Source organism: Physeter macrocephalus, chromosome 5, assembly GCF_002837175.3.
Source record: "Physeter macrocephalus isolate SW-GA chromosome 5, ASM283717v5, whole genome shotgun sequence".
In the NCBI taxonomy this organism is placed as follows: domain Eukaryota; kingdom Metazoa; phylum Chordata; class Mammalia; order Artiodactyla; family Physeteridae; genus Physeter; species Physeter macrocephalus.
In genome coordinates this window covers 57,670,273-57,694,825 of record NC_041218.1, presented here as the reverse complement: position 1 = coordinate 57,694,825, position 24,553 = coordinate 57,670,273, and the positions used below count along the sequence as shown (strand labels likewise).

Genomic DNA, 24,553 nt, shown 5'->3' with positions numbered 1-24,553 from the left:
CCCTCCCGCTACAGACGCGCGACAGGGCAAGGGGCGGGGCTAGGGGCGGGGCCGATCGATCTTCTTCGGCTTCGACGTCCTCTGCCTGCCGGATTAGACCGGGTCGGCTTGGGTGAGCGGCCGCGGGAACAGCGCTTGCGGATGATGTGGGGCAGCGGTCGCCTGGCGGGGGATGGGGGTGACGGGGCGGTCGTGACCGTGGCCTTCACCAACGCTCGCGACTGCTTCCTCCATTTGCCGCGGCGTCTCGTGGCCCAGCTGCATCTGCTGCAGGTAACGCGCCTGCCCCGGACGGGCTTCCCGGCCCCGAGTCGAGGCACCTGGTGGGCCGTCTGCGGTCGGCCGGGACCCAGGTCTATTAGGGACGCAGCGGCCTCTCAGGCCTCTCCCGGCGGCGGGACGCGGACTGCTTTCCCCGGGCCGCCGACCGCTTCAGAGGCCAGACTTTGGGCCGGTCTGGGCGATATTTGCAACCATACCATGTCTCGTGCAGCCCCGGGCCTTTGAGTTAACTTGCCGCATTCCAGGTCTTTTACTCGGTGAAACTGGGCTTTCAAACATCCTGGTATTCTGCCACTGCGTTCAACTATTCCTCACTCCAGGTGGAAAAGCTTTTGAGAAGTCGGGTTTGTCTTTTGGGGTTTTGTTTTATTTTTAAAGAGTGTTTTTCCTACCAATGATTTCCAGGTGCCTGCACGGCTGTGGCCCGGGCCTCCAGAAGGAGGGGCAGCCTTGGTTTGTGGAGCCCCTGTAGGTTAACAGAGACTGAGCCCTATGTCCCACGAGCGGGATAGGTTAATAAGATGAAGGTTCTTCCACCTTCTCCGTTGCTCGGACCACCTCTGAGGTGTGCTGGGAATGTGCAGTGGGATTATGCATACTTGGACGTATGTAGTTAGGATTACTTGAACCTCTGCTTTCGGTTGCCGTCTGAACATTGTGATTGTGGTAGTTCATAGCTCTAACCACATCCCTACTTTCATTATTTTAAAATAGAGGCACCTGGTCTACGAGTTTGAGTGTGCTTCTGGGGGCAAAAGGATAGAATGTTCGAAATCTGTGAAAATCCTGGATGCCTAGTATCCCACTACTGGCTAATCCTTGCAGGAAATATTTAAGAGTTTGCAATAATTTCAAATATCCCACCTTTCCATTTTAGTAACTGCTTTTCTAGATTATATTTGCCCCGTCTTTCAAAGCACGTTAATTTCAACAGATCCTGCCATTATTTCTTTTACCATAAAGTAGGTAGTGTCTTGGCCCTGATGAACTCCCTTCATGGCAGGAGATGAGTTAGTTGTGTCACCAAATCCCAGGTAGATCCTGCCTGCCCTGTGCTCTCAGTCAGCTTTGATGGAAATTGTCCACAGTGCCTTCAGATCTCCACCTAATGAGTTTATAGGAAACATTCCCCACCTAATGAGTTTATAGGACTGCTTCCTTACAGTAGCTCTAAATGTGGATGCTGTGTTACATTCATCACTATTTAAGAATTTAGTGGTCTTGATCTATTTTTAAAATTTTTAGCCTTCAATAAGTATTTATAGGAATTAATTCATAGATATATTTTTGAAACTTAAATCCCTTTAGCCTTGGAACAAACTGTTGTTTCTTTCCAGCCTATATCAGCAGAATAGGCCAACTTTTCTCCCCAATTAGAAAAGTAATACATGTTTTATAGGAAATCTGGAAAGCATGGAAAATTATAAACAAGAAAATAAAGTTACCCGTAATCCCCAAACCTAAAGATAACTATTGTTAACAGTTTGAATCAAATCTTCTAGTTTTGTTTCTAATCTCTATTTTTAACAGAAATGGAGTCCTACACACACCCTTATATGTAGTTTTGTATCCTGGTATTTTCCCTTAGTGTTATTATAAGTGTTTTATTTTGTTAAAAGGTAATTGTCATTTTTAGTGGCTAATTAGTATTCTGTCATAAGTTTGCCGTAATTTAATTGTTCACTGTGATGGAATGTTTATATTGTATTCAATTTTTAGACATTAAAAGTGATGCTGTGGGCTTCCCTGGTGGCGCAGTGGTTGAGAGTCCGCCTGCCGATGCAGGGGACACGGGTTCGTGCCCCAATCTGGGAAGATCCCACATGCCACGGAGCGGCTGGGCCCGTGAGCCATGGCCGCTGAGCCTGCGCGTCCGGTGCCTGTGCCCCGCAACGGGAGAGGCCACAACAGTGAGAGGCCCGCGTACCGCAAAAAAAAAAAAAAGTGATACTGTAATTATATTTTAATAAAAGTTTAAAATAACATATCTTTGTTGTATAATATATAATAAAACATTGTTTTATTTTCTGGTTATTTAGGATAGCCTCCCAGAAGTATTGAGTTGGGGGCATAGATAATTGTTGAAGTAGAAAGTCATGAGTTGGGAGTTAATAGGTTGAATTATTTTACTTCAGCTGAAGCATTGGATACATAATACAGATAATACTGTAATGGGTAAAGAGTCAGAATGATGATTTTCTGGCCTGTGTCAGATTTACCTTTTTTTCTTTCAGTTTTGAGATATAATTGGCATACAGCCCTGTGTAAGTTTAAAGTGTACAGCATAATGATTTGACTTACATGCATCATGAAATGATGACCACAATGTTTAGTGAACATCCATCATCTCATATAGATAAAAAATTATAGAAGTAGAAAAAGTTTTCCTTGTGATGAGAACTCAGTGTTTACTCTCAACAAGTTTCATATATATTAATGCAGCAGTGTTAATTGTATTTATCATGTTGCAAAAGGCTTTAAAAATACGGATGTTCTGGTTCTTCCTCAGTCCTACTGAATCAGAATCTTGGGGAGTGGGCTTCAGGCATCTGTAGTTTTAGAAATATCTTAAGGCTACTTGGATGCACAAAAAGTTGAGACCCGCTGTTCTAGAATCACAGAATGTTGATGGTGAAAGAGACCTTAGGTATCTAGTTCATTTCTGTACTTTCATGCATGAGGAAGCTGGCCAGTCCACTTCCATGCAGTTAATTTGCCCTTGTCTGTAACTCACCTGCATCATCAACACTCGCCTCCTCACTGTTTCTTCCATAACCCAGCTCCTTCCCACTTCTGTACTCTTACTCAAGCTATTCTTCCCTAAAGCATTTTTCCTCATTCCATGCTTTTAAAAACAGCATAATTCTACCTCCTCCACGTAGTTTCAGATTCTCTGTTGCCCACATTTGTCTCCTTTTCAAAACTTCACTGCAGTGTTTATGTGACACAGCTCACTTGTTATATTCTGTTCTGTGTTTTAAGTATTGTCTTCTTTTGTTTATCCAAGTCCTGTTTCAGGACTGGGTACCCAGAGGATCCTTTAACTCAGGATTTCTTAACCTTGGCACTATTGACATTTTAGACTGGGAAATTTCCTGTTGTGGGGGACTGTCCTGGGTATTGTAGGATATTTAGCAGCATCTTTGGCCTCTACCCAGTAGATGCCAGCAACACCCTTCCTCCTGGTTGTGACCAAAAATATCTGGAGACATTGTCAAATGTCTCCTGGGGGAGAAAATCACCCTCAGTTGAGAATCACTACTGTAACTCAGTTACTTTGTCTCCATTACTGAAACAGGGGAAAGGATTCATATCCACACTGAGAGCAACCAAATGAACCTAAATCACCCTCCAGAAATAGCCATTTTGTCATTTCCTTTGTGTTACCCAGGCCTCGGACCTGGCCGATCCTAAGGCACTGCAACCTATGGTTTCACCCAGCAATTCCCTTCAAGTGATATGGATACCATGGGTTTGGGCAAAAGCAGGTCAGTCATTTGTTGATTAGATTGAACTCCTGGAAAAGGGGCTCCTTTCTCTCTGGGCTGTCCTTTTCTTCTCTCTACCTGAGGGCCCAGGGGCTCTGTGGTCCAAGTGAATGATTTTTGACGTAAAAATGAACTCAGAACATTAGTCTGCAAAGTTTACTGAATCTAACTGAACATATATTATGACTTTATGGGGTTGATTACCACCTTTTGACCAAATGAATAATTGAAGTATTTTTCATATTTAATGAAGTTGATTTTTCCCTTTTCTGGGGAGTTGGTGGGTGCTCCTTTCTGATATTTCAGGGCATATTTCCTTATTTAACATCTGTGGTTTTAAAAGTTTCTTCATATGAAATAGGGGAATTGATCTGCATTATATGTCAATGACTGATGAAACCCTGTAGAAAGTTTTTGGGGGATTGGTCACTTTGACTCTTATAATCTCAGCTCACATAGTTAAAGCTGACCTAGTAACTTTGGACTTTGACTCCAAATCTGAGTCTCTTTCTACCATATCACATTGTTCTCAGTGGAAAGATTTTGTCAGCCAGAGTGGTTGAACTGTTCTGTAAAGAATTGTAAGAAGGACTTCCCTGGTGGCGCAGTGGTTAAGAATCTGCCTGCCAATGCAGGGACACGGGTTCGAGCCCTGGTCTGGGAAGATCCCACATGCCACGGAGCAGCTAAGCCTGTGCACCACAACTACTGAGCCTGCACTCTAGAGCCCATGAGCCACAACTTCTGAGCCTTCGCGTCTGGAGCTTGTGCTCCGCAACAAGAGAGGCCACGATAGTGAGAGGCCCTCACACCGCGATGAAGAGTGGCCCCCGCTCACCACAACTAGAGAAAGCCCTCGCACAGCAACGAAGACCCAATGCAGCCAAAAATAAATTTAAAAATATATACATTTATTTTTAAAAAAAGGATTAGCCAGAAATAGGCTAACATGGTTGATATTCACATGGGAATATCAGTAATTCCTTTTTTCCCTTCCAGGTTTATATATTTCCCAAGGTTTCTTTAATAGGTTTGTAATTTTTAAATCATAGAAAACATTTTTTAATCCTTAAGCACAGACATTCATATTTTATATAATTGCTCTTAAGAAGAATAAATTTTATACTTTGCTTTTTTTTACTTATGTTTCCATAGTTCAAGACTTTTAAAAATTATTATTTAAGAAGCTGTGTAATATAAAATTTCTGGAATGTACATAAGAAGCTATTAACAGTAATTACCTCTGGGAACAGGGACCAGCCCTCACATTTTATGCTTTTATACTTTTTGTGCTTTTACCATGTGTTACTCTTCTAATAAATAAATACTATTACATTTTTATTGATTACATGTTTCTACTTATTGACTTATACTTTACTAAAATGGTAAATTTACAGCTTATTTAGTAATTTCCATATTGCTAGACATATAAGACAGTCCTAACTTTTTTTTTTTTTATAGAGGAGTCCTAAGTTTTCACATAGAAAATACTGAAGAGATATGTTCTGGTGTAGTTTTTTTCTTTTTCTTTGAATCATTAATTCTCAATAAGTAAGTAAGGTCAAAGGCTATGTAAGTTCATTGGCTACCTGTTGCCATTGTAAATTCTGGAATGGTTGAATCAATTAATAATGCCATCATAAGAATATAAGGGTATTGCTTTCACCCATAGCATCACCATCATTGGGTACTGGAAAAGATTATAGCTTTTAAAATGCTGTGACAACTGTGGATATAACAGAGTGCTATCAACTATTTATAGAACTCTTTTTGTATGTGTGGATTGCAATAATAGTTTATCTTTTATGTGAATCCAGAGAAGCATGTAAAAACTTTCAAAACTGTTCTCCCCCATTTCTTATTTTTTGAATAAATAGAATCAAGCTATAGAAGTAGCCTGGGGTCACGAGCCTGCATTCTTGAGCTGGGTAGAAGGCAGACATTTTAGTGATCAAGGTGAAAATGTGGCTGAAATTAGCAGACAAGTTGGTCAGAAACTTGGACTTTCAAATGGGGAACAGGTAAGCACAAAATGTGATGACAATGACTTTCTTCTGATGTCATGTAATACAGCAATAGAAATAAAAGTTCAGATATATTTTTTAAGGTGGTAAGATGACACCTAACTTGTGTGCTACTATAACCAATCAAGGATGTTCAAGTTGACTATAACTGTTGTTAAGTCACTATCTACCATATACTCCATTAAGTCATTATCTAATAGTCTCCCATGGTCCCTAGTTGATTTTGTATTCTGCTATTTTTTGTGTGTGTGTGTGAGTGTGGTACGCGGGCCTCTCACTGTTGTGGCCTCCCCCGGTGCGGGGCACAGGCTCCGGACGCGCAGGCTCAGCGGCCATGGCTCATGGGCCCAGCCACTCCGCGGCATGCGGCATCTTCCCAGACCAGGGCATGAACCCCTGTCCCCTGCATCGGCAGGCGGACTCTCAACCACTGCGCCACCAGGGAAGCCCTGTATTCTACTTTTGTACTCACTTTCCAGGTTCCTTAATTTTGTTTTTGTGCAATTTTTTTTTGCTATATGAGTTAATGAGTTTTACTTACTTCATTTTGTTTGTTTCTGACAGATTTTCTAACCTTCCTGGGTCATACTTGATTTAAAAAAATCTGTCCTACAAAAGAGGGTTATTATTTTTCCAGTTTCATCCTGCCTGTGAATTTCATGTGCTTAGATTGTAAACTCTAAAGCTTAAGGACTGACTCATGTTTCTCTTCATTTTATCATATTCACCAGTTTATGGTTTTAACTATTTTAAACTGCAGAAGTAATACATATTCAGTACAAATGTTTTACAGTTGAAAGTAGAAAATGTTCTTCCCTTTCTCTAACCCCAGCCTCAGAATGATTGTGTACTGTGGGATCTCATTAGACCTTTAGGATTTAAAGAATGGGATCATACATATTTTCTGCAATTTTTTCTCCCACAAACTATATCAAAGATCCTTTGCACATATTACAGACAATATACATTGAACATGTCTGTATATGTATGAAGTGAAATAAATATTAAAAATTGAATTGCCAAGTCTAGGGCACTGCACATTTAAAACTTTGATAGACAGGGCTAAATTGCTTTCTATTACCAGTTTCTCACAAGAATACTGAAGAATGTCACATCTTTTTAACTTGTTTTGAACACAGACTAATTTTTTCATGCATGTTTCTGATAATGAGAATAGGCCACTGATGAGAAATCCATAGGCCTAGCACTAGTCTTTTGCTTACCTTAAACTTTGCTAGAATGTTAAAACTTTAGCAGCATAGTGACCTTAGAAATCACTAACTTTGGTGCCTTGCTCTGCAAACCTAGGGAGATGGACTATTTTGCCCAGGATTGCATAGTTCTGCTCTCTTTATAGTTCTGCTCTCTTTGAGTATATGGCACTTCCCTATGGGAAACATCAACTTCCTATTCCTGATGTTGATGTCTTTATCAGCACCCTGAACAGTCCTGCTTGTTTTGGGGTGTTTTGGTTTTTTTTGTTTTGTTTTTTTGGAGCGCAGGCTCCGGACGCGCAGGCTCAGCGGGCATGGCTCACGGGCCCAGCTGCTCTGCGGCATGTGGGATCCTCCCGGACCGGGGCACGAACCCGCGTCCCCTGCATCGGCAGGCGGACTCTCAACCACTGCGCCACCAGGGAAGCCCCCTGCTTGTTTTTAATTCCCGTTTGCTTCAAAGTGAACTTCTATCCGATTTTCTGCACATTCTCTGTATTGTAACAACACCACTAAGGCACTGTCTTGCAAACAATCATTGATAGGAACAGAAAGTGGACTGGCTTGGCCAGGATGATAGCTTCTTGTTTTGTGCTTCCTCAGAGTCACCCCTTTCAAATAGGGTATATAGGAGGTACTGAGGGAAATAACTGAGGAACAGATGAGGCACTTGGGGGAAGTCTGCTCCAATCCACAGAAGGCAGAGAAGGAGCATTTAATACTCAGTGGCTTTGGATTTTACTCCTCTAATCCCTAGAAATGCCCATAGAAGAGGAAAGAAAGTAAGAGGGTGAATTTCAAATTCTTGAGAGACACTAGGATTTCCTGTGTATCTATAGACTAGAATGAGGGGATATTTGTTTGGCTATACTTTTTAGCTGTGCATGATTATGCTTCTAAATAATTGGTTCTGATCCCTATTTCAGTGTGTTTTTTACTTTTCCAGAAGCAGCATGGCTTGAAGTTAGTTATAAAACTAAATTGAGGAACTGCTAGAAATAATAGTATTTATATACAATATCAAGCCATGACTTCATGACATCATTGTTTTTTCTTGCATTTTTTAACTTATGTTTCTTTTATTTAAATGGCTATCTTTATATTATTTTTTAAAACTTATATTGTGCTAGAATGTATTTTCCTTTATTTTATGATTGGTTATGAAATAATTTTTTCTAAAATGCTGAGTATATCAGGGTCTACCTAAGGACTACACACAAACACACATGCACACAAAATTAATTACATAGCTAAACAGAGAACTTCTTATTTTCTAGGGTTATAAAAAAGGCTTTTAATAGTAGTTTTGTACTTTAATTTTTTCCAGGTGTTTCTCAAGCCTTGTTCCCATGTGGTGTCTTGTCAACAAGTTGAGGTGGAACCCCTCTCAGTGGATGATTGGGAGATACTGGTAAAGAAAACAAAATGAGAACTATCCCAGTTTAAGGTTAAACTACTTCAAAATATCAGTGTCTTTTTTTAAAAAATTAAACTATAGTTGATATACAATCTTGTGCTAGTTTCTGCTGTACAGCAAAGCAATACAGTTATACACATATATACATTCTTTTTTTATGTTCTTTTCCATTACGGTTGATCCCAGCAGATTGGATATAGTCCCCTGTGCCATACAGTACAACCTTGTTGTTTATCCATTCTAAGTGTAATAGTTTGCATCTACCAACCCCAAACTCCCAGTCCATCCCTCTCCCTCCCCCTTCCCCCATGGCAGCCACGAGTCTGTTCTCTGTGTCTGTGAATCTGTTTCTGTTTTGTAGATAGGTTCATTTGTGCCATATTTTAGATTCCACATATAAGTGATATTATATGGTATTTGTCTTTCTCTTTCTGACTTACTTCACTTAGTATGATAATCTCTCGTTGCATGTTGCTGCACGTGGCATTATTTTGTTATTTTTTATGGCTGAGTAGTATTCCATTGTGTATATGTACCACATCTTCTTTATTGATTCATCTGTCGATGGACATTTAGGTTGTTTCCATGTCCTGGCTATAGTGAATAGTGCTGCTGTGAACATTGGGGTGCATGTATCTTTTTGAATTATAGTTTTGTCCAGGCATATGCCCAGGAGTGGGATGGCTGGATCATATGGTTGTTCTGTTTTTAGTTTTCTGAGGAATCTCCAGACTGTTTTCCATAGTGAGTGCACCAACTTACATTCCCACCAACAGTGTAGTGGGTTCCCTTTTCTCCACATCCTCTCCAGCATTTGTTATTTGTAGACTTTTTCATGACGGCCATTCTGACCAGGTATACCTCATTGTAGTTTTGATTTGCATTCCTCTAATAATTAGTGATGTTGAGCATCTTTTCATGTGCTTACTGGCCATCTGTATGTCTTTGGAGAAATGTCTATTTAGGTCTAATGCCCATTTTTTGGAGGGGTTATTTATTTATTTTTTTGTTGAGTTGTATGAGCTGTTTGTATATTTTGGAGATTAAGCCCTTGTCTGTCACATCATTTGCAGATATTTTCTCCCATTCTGTATGTTGTCTTTTCGTTTTTTTTATGGTTTCTTTTGCTGTGCAAAAAGCATGTAAGTTTGATTAGGTCCCATTTGTTTATTTTTGTTTTTATTTCTATTGTCTTGGGAGACTGACCTAAGAAAATATTTGATACAATTTAGTCAGAGAATGTTTTGCCTTTTCTCTCTTCCAGGAGTTTTATGGTGTCATGTTTAAGTCTTTAAGCAATTTTGAGTTTATTTTTGTGCATGGTGTGAGGGTGTGTTCTAACTTCATTGATTTACATGCAGCTGTCCCAACTTTCCCAGCACCACTTACTAAAGAGACTGTCTTTTTCCCATTTTATATTCTTTCCTCCTTTGTCAAAGATTAATTGACCATAGGTGTGTGGGTTTATTTCTGGGCTGTCTATTTTGTTCCATTGATCCATATGTCTGTTTTTATACCAGTACCACACTTTTGATTACTGTAGCTTTGTAGTATTGTCTGAAGTCTGGGACAGTTATGCCTCCTGCTTTTTTTTTTTTTACTCCCTCAGGATTCCATTGGCAATTCTGGGTCTTTCATGGTTCCATATAAATTTTTGGATTATTTGTTCTACTTCTGTGAAAAATGTCATGGGTAATTTGATAGGGATTGCATAAATTCTGTTGCCTTATTGATTTTCTGACTAGAGGGTCTGTCCATTGATGTGAGGGGGTGTTAAAAGTCTCTTACTATTATTGTATTCCCATCAATTTCTCCCTTTATGTCTGTTAGGATTTCTTTTATGTATTTGGTGCTCCTATACTGGGTGCATATATGCTGACAAGTGTAAAATCCTCTTCTTGTTTTGATCCTTTCATCATTATACAGTTTCCTTCTTTATCTTTCCTTATAGCCTTTGCTTTAAAGTCTGTTTTGTCTGATATGAGTATTGTGACCCCCACTTTCTTTTCATTTCCTTTTGCACGAAATATCTTTTTCCATCCCCTCACTTTCAATCTCTGTGTGTCCTTTGCCCTAAGGTGGGTCTTTTGTAGGCAGCATATTGTAGGCTCTTGTTTTTTAATCCAGTCTGCGACTCTATGCCTTTTGATTGGAGCATTTCGTCCAGTGACATTTAAGGTAATTAGTGATACATATGTTATTTATTGCCATATTAAACCTTGTTTTTCAGTTGATTCTTTGCTTCTTCTTCCTTTTTGTTTTTCCTTTTGTGGTTTGATGATTTCCTTTTATTTTATGTTTGTATTCTTTTCTTTTTGTGAATCTATTGTATGTTTTTGATTTGTGGTTGCCCTGTTTTTCAAGTATGTTAACCCCTTCCTATATCTGCTTGCTTAAGACTGATAGTCATATAGGCTCAAACACATTCTTAAAAAAAAAAAAAAAAGAATCTGTGTTTTTTTTGATGTCCTTTTTTACATCTGCATGTTTATCCTTTTGCTGTTCGTTGTATTTATCATCACTTTCACAGACAGGGGTTTTTTTTTTCTCTCTTTTTGATCTATACCCTGGCTAATTTAAGTGGTTTACTTTCCAGTGATGATTTCTTCCTTCCTATATCTTCTTCTTTTCTATTTAGAAAAGATCTTTTAATATTTCTTTTAGGATAGGTTTAGTATTGCTGTATTATTTTAGTTTTTGCTTGTCTGAAAAATTCTTTATTTTTCTTCCTATTCTAAATGATAATCTTGCTGGGTAGGATATTCTAGATGGCAGATTTTTCCCTTTCAAGACTTTGAATATATTTTGCCACTCCTTTCTGGCCTGCAGTGTTTTTGTAGAGAAATCAGCTAATAGCCTTATGGAGGTTTCCTTGTAATTAACTCTTTGTTTTTCTCTTGCTGCCTTTAGAATCCTTTCTTCATCTTTAACTTTTGCCATTTTATTATAATATGTCTTGGTGTAGGTCTGTTTGGGTCCATCTTGTTGCTGTGCTTCCTGTATTGGGCTATCTGTTTCCTTCTTTAGGTTTCAGAAGTTTTCAGCCATAATTTCTTCAAATACATTTTCAGTCCCCTTTTCTCTTTCTTCTTCTGGAATCTGTATTATGCATAGATTGAGATGCTTTATAAGTTTCTAATATTACTTTCATTTTTTTTCATTAGACTGTCTGTCTGCTGTTTTAATTGGGTAATTTCCATTATTCTGTCTTCCAGATCACTTATTCTTTCTTCTGCATTATTCATTCTGCTATTCATTGCCTTTAGCTCAGCTTTTCTCTCGGCAAATGAATTTTCTAATTTGTCTTGGCTCCTCCTTATAGTTTCTATTTCCTTTTTACAGTAATCTGCATTTCTGCCTCTAGCCTTTCTTAATTCCTTCAGTATTTTCATTACTTCCTTTTGAATTCAGTGTCTGTTAGACTGAAGAGATCTGTTTCCTTGTTTATTCCTTCAAGGGAATTCTCTTGGTCTTTCAACTGGGAGCATTTCCTCTGCTTCTTCATTTTGCTTATATTTCTCTTACTCTGTGAGTTTAGGAGAAACAGTTATCTACTCTAGTCTTGGAGGGCTATTTATATGCGGAAGCATCCCTGCATAGCTTATGTGGGTTTAATATTTTTTTGGCATGAGGGCTGTTTTTGGTTTGGGTGCTTGCCATCTCTTTCTTCAGTGTGTGCTGGCCATTATCCCCTTGATGGGGGTGTGCAGGTGCATGGCCCGCGCACGCTCCCAGGAGGGGAGGGGCAGTGGTTGGTGCCCAGTCATGGGACACTTGTTTGTGGCAGCGGTCTGCACCTGCCTCTGCAGTCCAAGATGGTAGTGGCGGCTTGTACCCGCTCCCTGAGCGCACGTAGGCTGTACCCTGCTGCCTGAGAGTGCACATGTGGAGAAAGAAGCTCCAATGGTATTACTGCCCCTCTCCTTGCACGCCCCCCAACAATGGCATCTTACCTCTCTGGGGGGCCCAGGCTTTTCCTGTACTCCCTCAGTTGTGGTGTACCACACCCTAGCCCCCCTCAGTCTGTCTTCATGCAGCCAACCCCAGTCCTCTGCCTAGGTCTGACCTCCCAAGCCTCAGCACCCAGCCCCCACCTGCCCCAGCGGACAAGCATCTCAGGCTGGGGAATGCTGGGCAGCACACTGACTGTCTGTGCAGGTCTCTCTCCGCTTTGCCCTCTGCACACTGGTTGCTGCGCTCTCCTCCGAGGCTCTGAAGCTCCCCCTCTGTCCCAGCTGATCTCCCCACCAGTGAGGGGACTTCCCAGTATGTGGAAACCTTTCACAGTTCCCTCCTGGGGGTGCAGGTCCTGTCACGATTCCTTTCTCTCTCTCTTTTTCTTTATTCTTTTGTCCTACACAGTTACATGGAGATTTTCTTGCTCTTTTGGAAGTCTGTGGTGTTCTGCCAGTGTTCACTAGATATTCTGTGAGAACCGTTCCACATGTTAGATGTATTTTTGATGTATTTGTGGGAGAAGGTGAGCTCCCTGTCCTACTCCTTTGCCATCTTGATCTGATCCTCCAACATATCAGTGTCTTTAGATTTCTCTTCTGTGACTGGCATTATATATTCTGAGTTGGTTTGATTTATAAGAATGAGTTGAGATTTCCTTACTAGGCCTAGAATAGACAAAATTTAAAGTGAATTGATCTTTTTGTTTATTGGTTCTAGGAGCTGCATGCTGCTTCCCTTGAACAGCATCTTCTGGATCAAATTCGAATAGTTTTTCCAAAAGCCATTTTTCCTGTTTGGGTTGATCAGCAAACTTACGTATTTATCCGGATTGGTAGGTGCCATTGTAATATTTTCCATCATACTCTTCGCAAGTAGCATTGAATCCAAAGCAGAGGTAAATGCACACTAATGACCTTTATTTTCTACACAGTTGCACTAATACCAGCTGCTCCTTATGGAAGGCTGGAAACTGATAGCAAACTCCTTATTCAGCCGAAGACCCACGAAGCCAAAGAGAATACGTTTTCAAAAGCAGATAATGCACATGGAAAATTTCGTAAATATGGAGGAGACCAAAAAGAATTGACAAGAGAACTTCAAACCAAGCAACTTCAGTCAAATACTGTAGGAGTCACTGGGTCTAAAGAAACAGATTCAGAGGGTACAATTGACTCATCATTAATACCAAGCTTATGGGCTGTGATAGGAAGCATTTTTTCTTTTGGGTCTGAGAAGAAACAAGACACATCCTGGGGGTTAACTGAAATCAATGCATTCAAAAATATGCAGTCAAAAGTTGTTCCTCTGGATAATATTTTCAGAGTATGTAAATCTCAGCCTCCCAGCATATGTAATGCATCAGCAACTTCTCTGTTTCACAAACATTATGCCATTCATGTATTTCCATGGGACCAGGAATATTTTGATATGGAACCCAGCTTTACTGTGACCTATGGAAAGCTAGTTAAACTACTTTCTCCAAAGCAACAGCAAAGTAAAACGAAGCAAAATGCCCTGTCACCTGAAAAAGAGAAGCAGATATCAGAACCACTAGATCAAAAACAGAGTAGCCCAGACCATAGTCAAGAAGGTGGCAATGCCTGTGTGCTAAAGGTAGTCTGGAATGGACTTGAGGAATTGGAGAATGCCATTAAATACACCAAAAACTTAGAAGCTCTTCATCTTGGGAAAGTTTGGGTTAGTATAAATCTTTTTTTTTTAATGAAGTATAGTTGATTTACAGTGTTGTGTTAATTTCTGGTGTACAGCAAATGGGTTAGTATAAATCTTATAATTAAGGAGGAAGTAATTTTATGTTGCTTGAACTTTCCCAAATTATGAACTAAAATAATATATACAAATTGAAAACCAGTATAATAAATAGTATCTAAAGTTCCTGCGGGGACACATTTCTGATTGCAGGGTAAAGTCCTTGTTTGGGTAGGGTTTGTGTATTTCTTGGCTAAGTAAACTTGGACAGGCATAAGCTAAGATTGGTATAGGCCCAGAGAGGTCAAAATTATTTGCCTGGGGTTATTAGCTAATAAGTAGAACTTGGATTCAAACCCAGGCAGGCTGACTCTTGAGTTCATACTTTGAATGGAGTGCCCTACAAAGCCTCACATCTTTAATGCCTGCAGAAGATGTGTTTCCAAGTTCTTGAAAGCAAAGGAAGGACTTGTTATATATTGGGGGAAATGCCCAGTGTAGGGAGAGACCCACTATGTGAGATGACCTGGATTCAGATGTACCCAGAAGGTCCTTACCCTGCTGGTATTGGCTCTTTAACTTGTGTGTGATGGAGAGCAAAGTAGAGCAACTAGCGTTTCACCTTCTCATCCTGGCCTCAAATATATTTTTTTTAAGATTTTTTTTTGATGCAGATCATTTTTAAAGTCTTTATTGAATTTGTTACAATATTGCTTCTGTTTTATGTTTTGGTTTTTTGGCCACAAGGCATGTGGGATCCTAGCTCCCCAACCAGGGATCAAACCCACACCCCCTGCATTGGAAGGTGAAGTTTTAACCACTGGACTGCCAGGGAAGTCCCTGGCCTCAAATATTAACACAAATTTTATATGAAATGAGTCACCAGCCCCCTTTATTTGAAACTAATTTTGAACGATTGTGAAATGAAATTTCTGGGTGAGAAGGGAGGAAATTGTTAGGACAGGGAAGAACAATGGTAAGGAAAGGGGGTCTCCTTTGTAGATTGCTTTTACTCTCACAGTTTTACCTATGACCTTCATGTAGGCGACTTACAAAATTTTAATCTCTTAGCCTACATCATTTTCTAAAGCTCCAATGATGCCTCATATCTTCTGTTAGCTCTAATCTCTTACTTAAGAAGATCCCGCTGCATCTTCAAAATCAAATTGTCTAACACTGAACTTACTATGACTTATCTCTTTCTATTAATGGTTCTGCCATTAGGCAGGAAATACCATTATTTCCTTGATATTACATGGTGAGGGCGGGGTGAAAAAAGGATAACGGTCAAGTCCTGGAGAGCAGGTAAGATGGCAGTGAGGAGCTTGCACTTCCCATTCTGCTTTAAATGTTGGGAGAATGACCAGTGAGGAGTGGCAGTAGCTGTCATCAGGTACTCAGACAGGCTTGACTGGATAGATCAAACTGATCACCTTCTGAAGAGGATGTTAAAAGAAACAAATGTAGGAGAAAAATTGAAATGTGTTATAACAGTACCTGAACGCCCATCTGGTTATACTATAAATCGTGATAGCATCTATCGTTCGCCTGAATTGATAGAAGTTAACATCAATATTTATGCTATGGAGTATTTCTTAATCAAGCTTTTAACATATTTATATTTTTAATTTATTTTTATATATTTCAGATTCCAGATGACCTGAGAAAGAGACTAAATATAGAAATGCATGCAGTAGTCAGAATAACTCCAGTGGAAATTACCCCTAAAATTCCAAGATTTCTAAAATTACAACCTAGAGAAAACTTAGTGAGTTCAGATTTATACATTACATCACAGTTTTACATGTGTTGTAAAATTTCTAGTTGCTTTAGTTAAGTAATAAGAATGTACTCCTTTATGCTAGAAGGGCAAGGAAGTCTTTTTTTCTTTTTATTTTATTGTGGTAAAATATATATAAGATAAAATGCTGTTGTAACCATTTTTAAGTGTGCAGTTCTGTGGCATTAAGTACATTTATAATGTTGTGAAATCATCACCACTATCTATTTCCAAAACTTTTCCATCACCCCAAGCAGAAACTCTGTGCCCGTTAAGCCATCACTCCCCATCCTTCCCTCCCCCAGTTCCTGGTAACCTCTCATCTGAATTCAGTCTCTGTGAATTTACTTATTCTAGATCTTATATGTAAGTGGAATTATACAGTATTTGCCCTTTGTGTCTTGCTTATTTCATTTAACATGTTTTCACGGTCCATCCACACTATAGCATGTATCAGAACTTCATTCCTATTTATGGCTAAATAATATTCCATTGTATGTATATACCACATTTTGTTTATCCATTCATCTGTTGATGGACACGGGTTATTTCTGCCTTTTTAACTATTGTGAATAGTGCTGCTGTGGATGTTTATGTACAAGTATTTGAGTCCCTGCTTTCAGTTCTTTTGGGTACATACCTAGGAGTTGAATTGCTGGGTCATATGGCAATTCTGTGTTTAACTTTTTGAGAAACCAAGAAGTCTTTAATAAGCAATACACATATATATTGTGCCAATGCAAATATGGATAATTTGGCTTTTAAAAGATTGATATTTTTGCTACGTCTGGGTAATCTTTAAAAAAATCCTCATATGTTGTTTTGGTATTAACATTGCAGCATATAAGAGAGCTAGATTGTTTTACTTTTCAACACTGTTAATTTAGTAGAAACTGATATGTCAGGAAATGAGGTATGGAACTTAACTTTAAAATCTTTTTAATAGGGTATCATCTGTACCAGTTTAGATTACCAGTTCTCAGAGAATTATAATACAGGAAAATTATTATATGTTTAAAAAATTCCAGACATGGGGCTTCCCTGGTGGTGCAGTGGTTGAGAGTCTGCCTGCCGATGCAGGGGACACGGGTTCGTGCCCTGGTCCAGGAAGATCCCACGTGCCGCGGAGCGGCTGGGCCCGTGAGCCTTGGCTGCTGAGCCTGTGCGTCTGGAGCCTGTGCTCCGCAGCGGGGGAGGCCGCAGCGGTGAGAGGCCCGCGTACAGCAAAAAAAAATAATAATAAAAAATAAAAAATTCCAGACAAGATTTGATCCTCTGATAATTCGAGTGATATTTGTGGATCCTCTGGATATCAGTGGTCATTATGTCAGGGTCATTATATAACCATTTTAACAGATCTTTACTTGATGAAACCCCAGGTAAGGTAGCTTATATTTTGTGACTAGAGAAGAAGAAAACAAATAGAATAAATGCCATTTCCACAATAGTAGGCAACTGAGCATTTAACACATTGGCTGAACAGTATACAGTGATTTGTAGTTTTCTTTGAACTTTTTGGTTATTGATCTTAGATTTTTTTAAAATTTTTATTTTATATTATAGTTGATTTACAATGTTTCATTAGTTTCAGATGTATAGCAAAGCAATTCAGTTATACATATACATATATCCATTCTTTTTCAGATTCTTTTCCCATATAGGTTATAACAGAATATTAAGTAGAGTTCTCTGTGCTATACAGTAGGTCCTTGTGGATTATCTATTTTATATATAGTAGTGTGTGTATGTTAATGCCAAACTCCTAATTATCCCTCCCCCCCACCTTTCCCCTTGGTAACCATAAGTTTGTTTTCAAAGTGTGTGAGTCTGTTTCTGTTTTGTAAATAAGTTCATTTGTATCATTTTATTAGATTCCACATATAAGTGATATCCTATGGTATTTGTCTTTCTCTCTCTGACTTACTTCACTTAGTATGATAATCCCTAGGTCTATCCATGTTGCTGCAATGGCATTATTTCATTCTTTTTTATGGCTTTTTTTTATGGCTTTGTAAATATATTCCATTGTATATATATATACCACATCTTTATCCATTGCTCTGTTGATGGACATTTAGGTTGCTTCCATGTCTTGGCTATTGTAAATAGTGCTACAGTGAACATTGGGGTGCATGTATCTTTTCAAATTAGGGTTTTCTCTGGATATATGCCCAGGAGTGGGTGGGATTGCTGGATCATATGGTAGTTCTATTTTTTTGGCGGTTTTAAGGAACCTCCATATGTTCTCCACAATGGTTGTACCAATTTACATTCACACCAACAGTGTAGGAGGGTTCCCTTTTCTCAACACTGTCTCCAGCATTCATTGTTTGTAGACTTTTTGATGATGGCTCTTCTGACCAATGTGAGGTGATACCTCATTGTAATTTTGATTTGCATGTCTCTAATAGTGATGTTGACCACCTTTTCATGTACTTTTTGGCCACCTGTATTTCTTCTTCGGAGAAAGGTCTATTTAGATCTTTTCTACTCATTTTTTGATTGGGTTGGTGGTTTTTTTTGTTTTTTTGTTTTTTGTTTGATATTGAGCTGCATGGGCTGTTTATATGTTTTGGAGATTAATCCCTTGTGGGTCGCATCACTTGAAAATATTTTCTCTCGTTCTGTGCGTTGTCTTTTTGTTTTGTTTATGGTTTCCTTTGCTGTGCAAAAGCTTTTAAGTTTAATTAGGTCCCATTTTTGTTTTTATTTTCATTACTCTAGGAAGTGGATTCAAAAAGACATTGCTGCGATTTTTGTCAGACAGTGTTCTCCCTGTGTTTTCCTCTAAGAATTTTACAGTGTCCAACCTTACATTGATTTTTTTTAATCCATTTTGACTTTATTTTTATGTATGGTGTTAGAGAATGTCTAGTTTAATTCTTTTATATGTAGCTGTTTAGTTTTCATAGCACCAGTTATTGAAGAGACTGTTTTTTCTCCATTGTATATTCTTGTCTCCTTTGTCATAGGTTAATTGACCATAGGTGCATCGGTTTATTTCTGGGCATTCTATCCTGTTCCATTGATCTATATTTCTGTTTTTGTGCCAGTACCATACTGTTTTGATTATTGTAGCTTTGTGTTATAGTCAGAAGTCAGGGAGCCTGATTCCTCCAGCTCCGTTTTTCTTTCTCAAGATTGCTTTGTCTATTTGGGGTCTTTTTTGTTTCCATACAAATTTAAAAATTTTTTGTTCTACTTCTGTGAAAAATGCCGTTGGTAATTTAATAGGGATTGCATTGAATCTGTATATTGCCTTGGGTAGTATAGTCATTTTTGACAATATTGACTCTTCCAGTCCAAGAACGTGGTATATCTTTCCATCTGGTTGTGTCATCTTTGATTTCCTTCATCAGTGTCTTATAGTTTTCAGAACAGACGTCTTTTGTCTCCTTAGGTATGTTTATTCCTATGGTAAATGGGATTGTTTCCCTAATTTCTCCTTCTGATCTTTTGTTTTTAGTGTATAGAAATAAGAGATTTGTGTATTAATTTTGTAACCTACAACTTTACCGAATTCATTGGTGAGCTCTAGTAGTTTTCTGGTAGCCTCTTTAGGATTTTCTATGTATAGTATCATGTCTTCTGCAACAGTTTTACTTCTTTTCCAATTTGGATTCCTTTTCTTTTTCTTTTCTGATTGCCATGGCTAGGACTTTCAGAACTATGTTGAAAAAAAAAAAAAATGGCTAGACTGGGAATCCTTGTTCCTGATCTTAGAGGAAATGCTTTCAGCTTTTCACCATTGATGACGATGTTAGCTGTGGGTTTGTCATATATAGCCTTTATTATTTTGAGGTAGGTTCCCTCTGTGCCCACTTTCTGGAGAGTTTTTATCATACATGGGTGTTGATTTTTGTCAGAAGCTTTTCCTGCATCCATTGAGATGATCATATGTTTCTTATTTTTCAATTTGTTAATGTGGTCTGTCACACTGATTGATTTGTGGATATTGAAAAATCCTTACATCCCTGAGATAAATCCCACTTGATCATGGTGTATGATCCTTTTAATGTATTGTTGAATTCAGTTTGCTAGTGTTTTGTAGAGGACTATTGCATCTGTGTTCACCAGTGATATTAACCTGCAATTTTCTTTTTTTGTGATATCTTTGGTTTTGGTATGAGGGTGATGGTGGCCTCATAGAATGAGTTTGGGAGTGTTCCTTCCTCTGCAACCTTTTGGAATAGTTTCAGAAGGATAAGTGTTAACTCTTCTCTAAATGTTTGATAGAATTTGCCTGTGAAGCCATCTGGTCCTCAACTTTTGTCTGTTGGAAGTTTTTGAATCAGTTTAAATTTCAGTACTCGTGATTGGTCTGTTCATATTTTCTATTTCTTCCTGGTTCAGTCTTAGAAGATTGTACCTTTCTAAGAATTTGTCCATTTCTTCTAGGTTGTCCATTTTATTGGTGTATAGTTGCTTGTGGTAGTCTCTTACGATCCTTTGTATTGCTGTGGTGTCCATTGTAACTTCTTTCTCATTTCTAATTTTATTGATTTGAGCCCTCCCTTTTTTTTCTTGATGAGTCTGACTAAAGATTTATCATTTTTGTTTATCTTTTCAAAGAACCAGTTTTAGTTCCATTGATCTTTTCTGTTGTTTTCTTTGTCTCTATTTCACTTACTTCTGCTCTGCTCTTTATGGTTTTTTTCCTTCTACTGACTTTGGGTTTTGTTTGTTCTTTCTCTAGTTGCTTTAGGTGTCATATTAGGTAGTTTATTTGAGGTTTTTCTTGTTTCCAAGGTAGGTTTGTACTGCCATAAACTTCCCTCTTAGAACGGCTTTAGCTGCGTCCCGTAGGTTTTGGATTGTCATGCTTCTGTTTTCATTTGTCTCTAGGTATTTTTTTATTTCCTCTTTGATTTTTTTCAGTGATCCATTGGTTGTTTAGTAGCATATTGTTTAGCCTCCATGTGTTTGTGTTTTTTACAGTTATTTTCTTGTAGTTAACTTCTAATCTCATAGCATTGTGGTGGAAAAGATGCTTGATACGATTTCAATTTTCTTAAATTTACTGAGCCTTGCTTTGTGGCCCAGCATGTGTTCAATCCTGGAGAATGTTCCATGTGCACTTGAAAAGATTGTGTATTCTGCTGCTTTTGGATGGAAGGTCTATAAATATCAATTAAGTCCATCTGGTCTAATGTGTCATTTAAGGACTGTGTTTCCTTATTGATTTTGTGTCTGGATGATCTGTCCATTGATGAAAGTGGGTTGTTAAAGTTCCTCACTATTATTGTGGTACTGTCGATTTCTCCTTTTATGGCTATTATTATTTGCCTTATGTATTGAGGTGCTTCTGTGTTGGGTGCATATATATTTACAATTGTTATATCTTCTTCTTGGATTGATCCCTTGATCATTTATGTAGTGTCCTTTTTTGTCTCTTGTAACAGTCTTTAACGTCTATTTTGTCTGATATGAGTATTACTACTCCAGCTTTCTTTTGATTTCCATTTGTGTGGAATGCCTTTTTCCATACCCTCACTTTCAGTCTGTATGTGTCCCTAGATCTGAAGTGGGTCTCTTGTAGACAGCATATATACAAGTCTTGTATTTGTATCCATTCAGCCAGTCTGTGTCTTTTGGTTGGAGCATTTAATCCATTTATCAATACATTTAAGGTAACTGTCAATGTGTATGTCCTTATTGCCATTTTGTTAATTGTTTTGGATTTGTTTTTGTAGGTCTTTTTTCTTCCTTTCCTTTTTTCTCTTGTGATTTGATAGCTATCTTTAGTGTTGTGTTTGGATTGCTTTTTCTTTTTTTGTGTGTATCTGTTGTAGATTTTTGGTTGGCAGTTCCCATGAGGTTTTGATATAGCTTTGTATATATGTACAAGATTGTTTTCAATTGCTGGTCTCTTAATTTCAAATGTATTTTCAATATCCTGCATTTGTGCTCTCTTCATGATTGCTGGTTTTGGTATCATGTTTGTATCTGGATGATTTCCTACCTTTGCTCTATGTTTGCCTTTACCGTTGAGCTATCCTATTTATAATTTTCTTGTTTCTAGTTGTGACCTTTTCTTTTCCATCTAGAGAAGTTCCTTGAGCATTTGTTGTAAAGCTGATTTGGTGGTGCTGAATTCTCTAAGCTTTTGCTTGTCTGTAAAGCTTTTGATTTCTCCATCGAATCTGAACAAGAGCCTTGCTGGGTAGAGTGTTCTTGGTTGTAGGTTTTTCCCTTTCATCATTTTAAATATATTGTGCCACTGCCTTCTGGCCTACAGAGTTTCTGCTGAAAAATCAGCTGATAACCTTATGAGGATGCCCTTGTATGTTATTTGTTGCTTTCCCCTTGTTGCTTTTAATATTTTCTCTGTCTTTAAATTTTGTCAATTTGATTAACATATGTCTCGGTGTGTTCCTGCTTGGGTTTATTCTGCCTGGGACTCTCTGTGCTTTGTGGACTTGAGTGAGTGTTTCCTTTCCCATTAGTTAAGGAAGTTTTCAGCTATTATTTCTTCAAATATTTTCTCAGGCCCTTTCTCTCTTCTCCTTCTGGGACCCCTATAATGTGAATGTTGGTGCTTTTAGTGTTGTCCCAGAGGTCCCTTAGACTGTCCTCATTTCTCTTCATTCTTTTTTCTTTATTCTGCTCCGCGGCAGTGATTTCCTCCAATCTGTCTTCCAGCTCACTTGTTCATTCTTCTGCGTCATTTATTCTGCTATTGATTCTTTCTAGTGTATTTTTCATTTCAGTTATTGTATTGTACATCTATTTGTTTTTTCAAGCTTCTAGCTCTTTGTTAATCATTTCTTGTACCCTCTCAGTCTGTGCCTCTATTATTTTTTTGAGATTTTGGATCATCTTTACTATCATTACTCTGAATTCTTTTTCGGGTATATTGCCTATCTCCACTTCACTTAGATGTTCTTCTAGGGTTTTATCTTTTTCCTTTGTCTGGAACAGGTTTCTCTGCTGTCATATTTTCTAATTTTCTGTGCTTGTGGTCTCTGTTCCTCAGGCTACAGGATTGTAGTTCTTGTTTCTGGTGTCTGCCCCCTGCTGGGTGAGGTTGGTCCAGGGGCTTCTGCAGGCTTCCTGGTGGGAAGGACTAGTGCCTGCCCCCTGGTGGGTGGAGCTGGATTTTGTCCCTCTAGTGGGCAGGGCTGTGTCAAGAGGTGTGTTTAGAGATGCCTGTGGGCTAAGGAAGACTTTAGGCAGCCTCTCTGCTCATGGGTGGGGCTGTGTTGGTTGTTTGGCCTGAGGCATCCCAGCAGTGGAGCCTGCAGGCTGTTGGGTGAGGCCAGGTCCCAGTGCCAAAAGGTGACCTCTGGGAGAGCTCATGCCATGAATATTCCCTGGGGCCTCTGCCACCAGTTTCCTTGCCCCCACAGTGAGCCACAGCCAACCCCCCACCTCCCAAGGAAACTCTCTAAGACCCACAGGTAGGTCTGGCCCAGGTTCCCATGGCGTCACTGTTTTGCCCTGGGTCCCAGTGCATGTGAAACCTTGTGTGCACCCTCCAAGAGTAGAGTCTCTGTTTCCCCCAGTCCTGTGGAGCTCCTGCACTTAAGCCCCACGTTTGTGGCTTGCCTACCCGGCAGGTATGGGATTTGAGTATATTGCAAAAGCACCCCTCCTACCATCTCATTGTGGCTTCTTCTTTATCTTTGGGTATAGAATATCTTTTTTGGTAGGTTCGAGTCTTTTCTGTAGATGGTTAGTTAACAGTTGTGATTTGGGTGTTTCCTTCAGAGGAAGGTGAGCTCAAGTCCTACTCTACCATCTTGTCTCTGTCTAGTTGCTCAGTATCTTTTTTAAAAATATGTGAAGGAAATTTAACATTGTCTTGATAATTCCAGGATTTTCAAAGTCAGATATTTTGCTTTCTATATAAATTTATTACCTTGATATTCTTAAGAAATCTTTAAACATGTAGACCATATTATAAAAGTCTTTGGAACAGGAAACTTCCATGGCTCTTTTTTTAAGTTTTCTTTTTTAAGTTTACAGGAGCTCTGCTTTTACCTCGGTTATTGATCTTGGTATTTTTTTTCAAAATTTAGGTCATATGTACAAAAATAATTAGCCACTGCTCATTGTTTTTTTGTTCTTTTTTTTTCTGGTGTCAGGAATGGAATATTACTACCGAATTTCTTTCCTGTCCTGAGTTGCATACTTTAGTGGAAGCTTTATGGCCTTGGAAGGTCTCTCTGGGCTGATCATATCACTTAGGACTTAAGGTTGTTTGATTCTAGAGGAACTATGAGTTGCTTTCTGATCCTAAAAGTCTTGATTTTAAATAGTTTCCATTTTCATTTTATGACTTCCTTTAGGTCTTTAATCCCATTGCACAATAATATTCAAAGAAGTAACTGACTATTTCTGTGATTTTTAAGAATGGGAAAATGATGCCTTTTCTTAGTTTAGCTTGCTTTTGGTGGTAAGCATATTCTCAACTGAGCTTAATCAGTGGATCTAAGCTTGACTGTGAATGAAGAGAGATAACAGAAATGGACCAGTTGAGAAAGGTAGAATAGAGGTTTATTTTCCTAGGCAGATATTAATTATCTTTCATATATGAATTTTTGTTATTTCCTTTTTTTTTTTTTTTTTTTGCGGTACGCGGGCCTCTCACTGTGGTGGCCTCTCCCGTTGCGGAGCACAGGCTCCACGGCCATGGCTCACGGGCCCAGCCACTCCGCGGCATGTGGGATCTTCCCGGA

General features: G+C 38.8%; 1 protein-coding gene across 2 annotated transcripts in view; it reads left to right on the top strand.

The window, feature by feature from the left end:
• Nucleotides 1-82: 82 nt before the first annotated feature.
• Nucleotides 83-24,553, top strand: part of PEX1 (peroxisomal biogenesis factor 1) — a 73,702-nt gene continuing 49,231 nt past the window's right edge. The window contains exons 1-6 of one of the 2 annotated variants that reach the window (XM_007103347.4): nt 83-273; nt 5,648-5,791; nt 8,336-8,419; nt 13,100-13,214; nt 13,314-14,080; nt 15,741-15,860. In XM_007103347.4, the coding sequence (XP_007103409.2) occupies nt 142-273; nt 5,648-5,791; nt 8,336-8,419; nt 13,100-13,214; nt 13,314-14,080; nt 15,741-15,860 (1,362 nt within the window). In that variant the 5' untranslated portion in view covers nt 83-141. The remainder of the gene's footprint in view (nt 274-5,647; nt 5,792-8,335; nt 8,420-13,099; nt 13,215-13,313; nt 14,081-15,740; nt 15,861-24,553) is intronic. The other variant, XM_028490004.2, reaches the window with a different exon arrangement.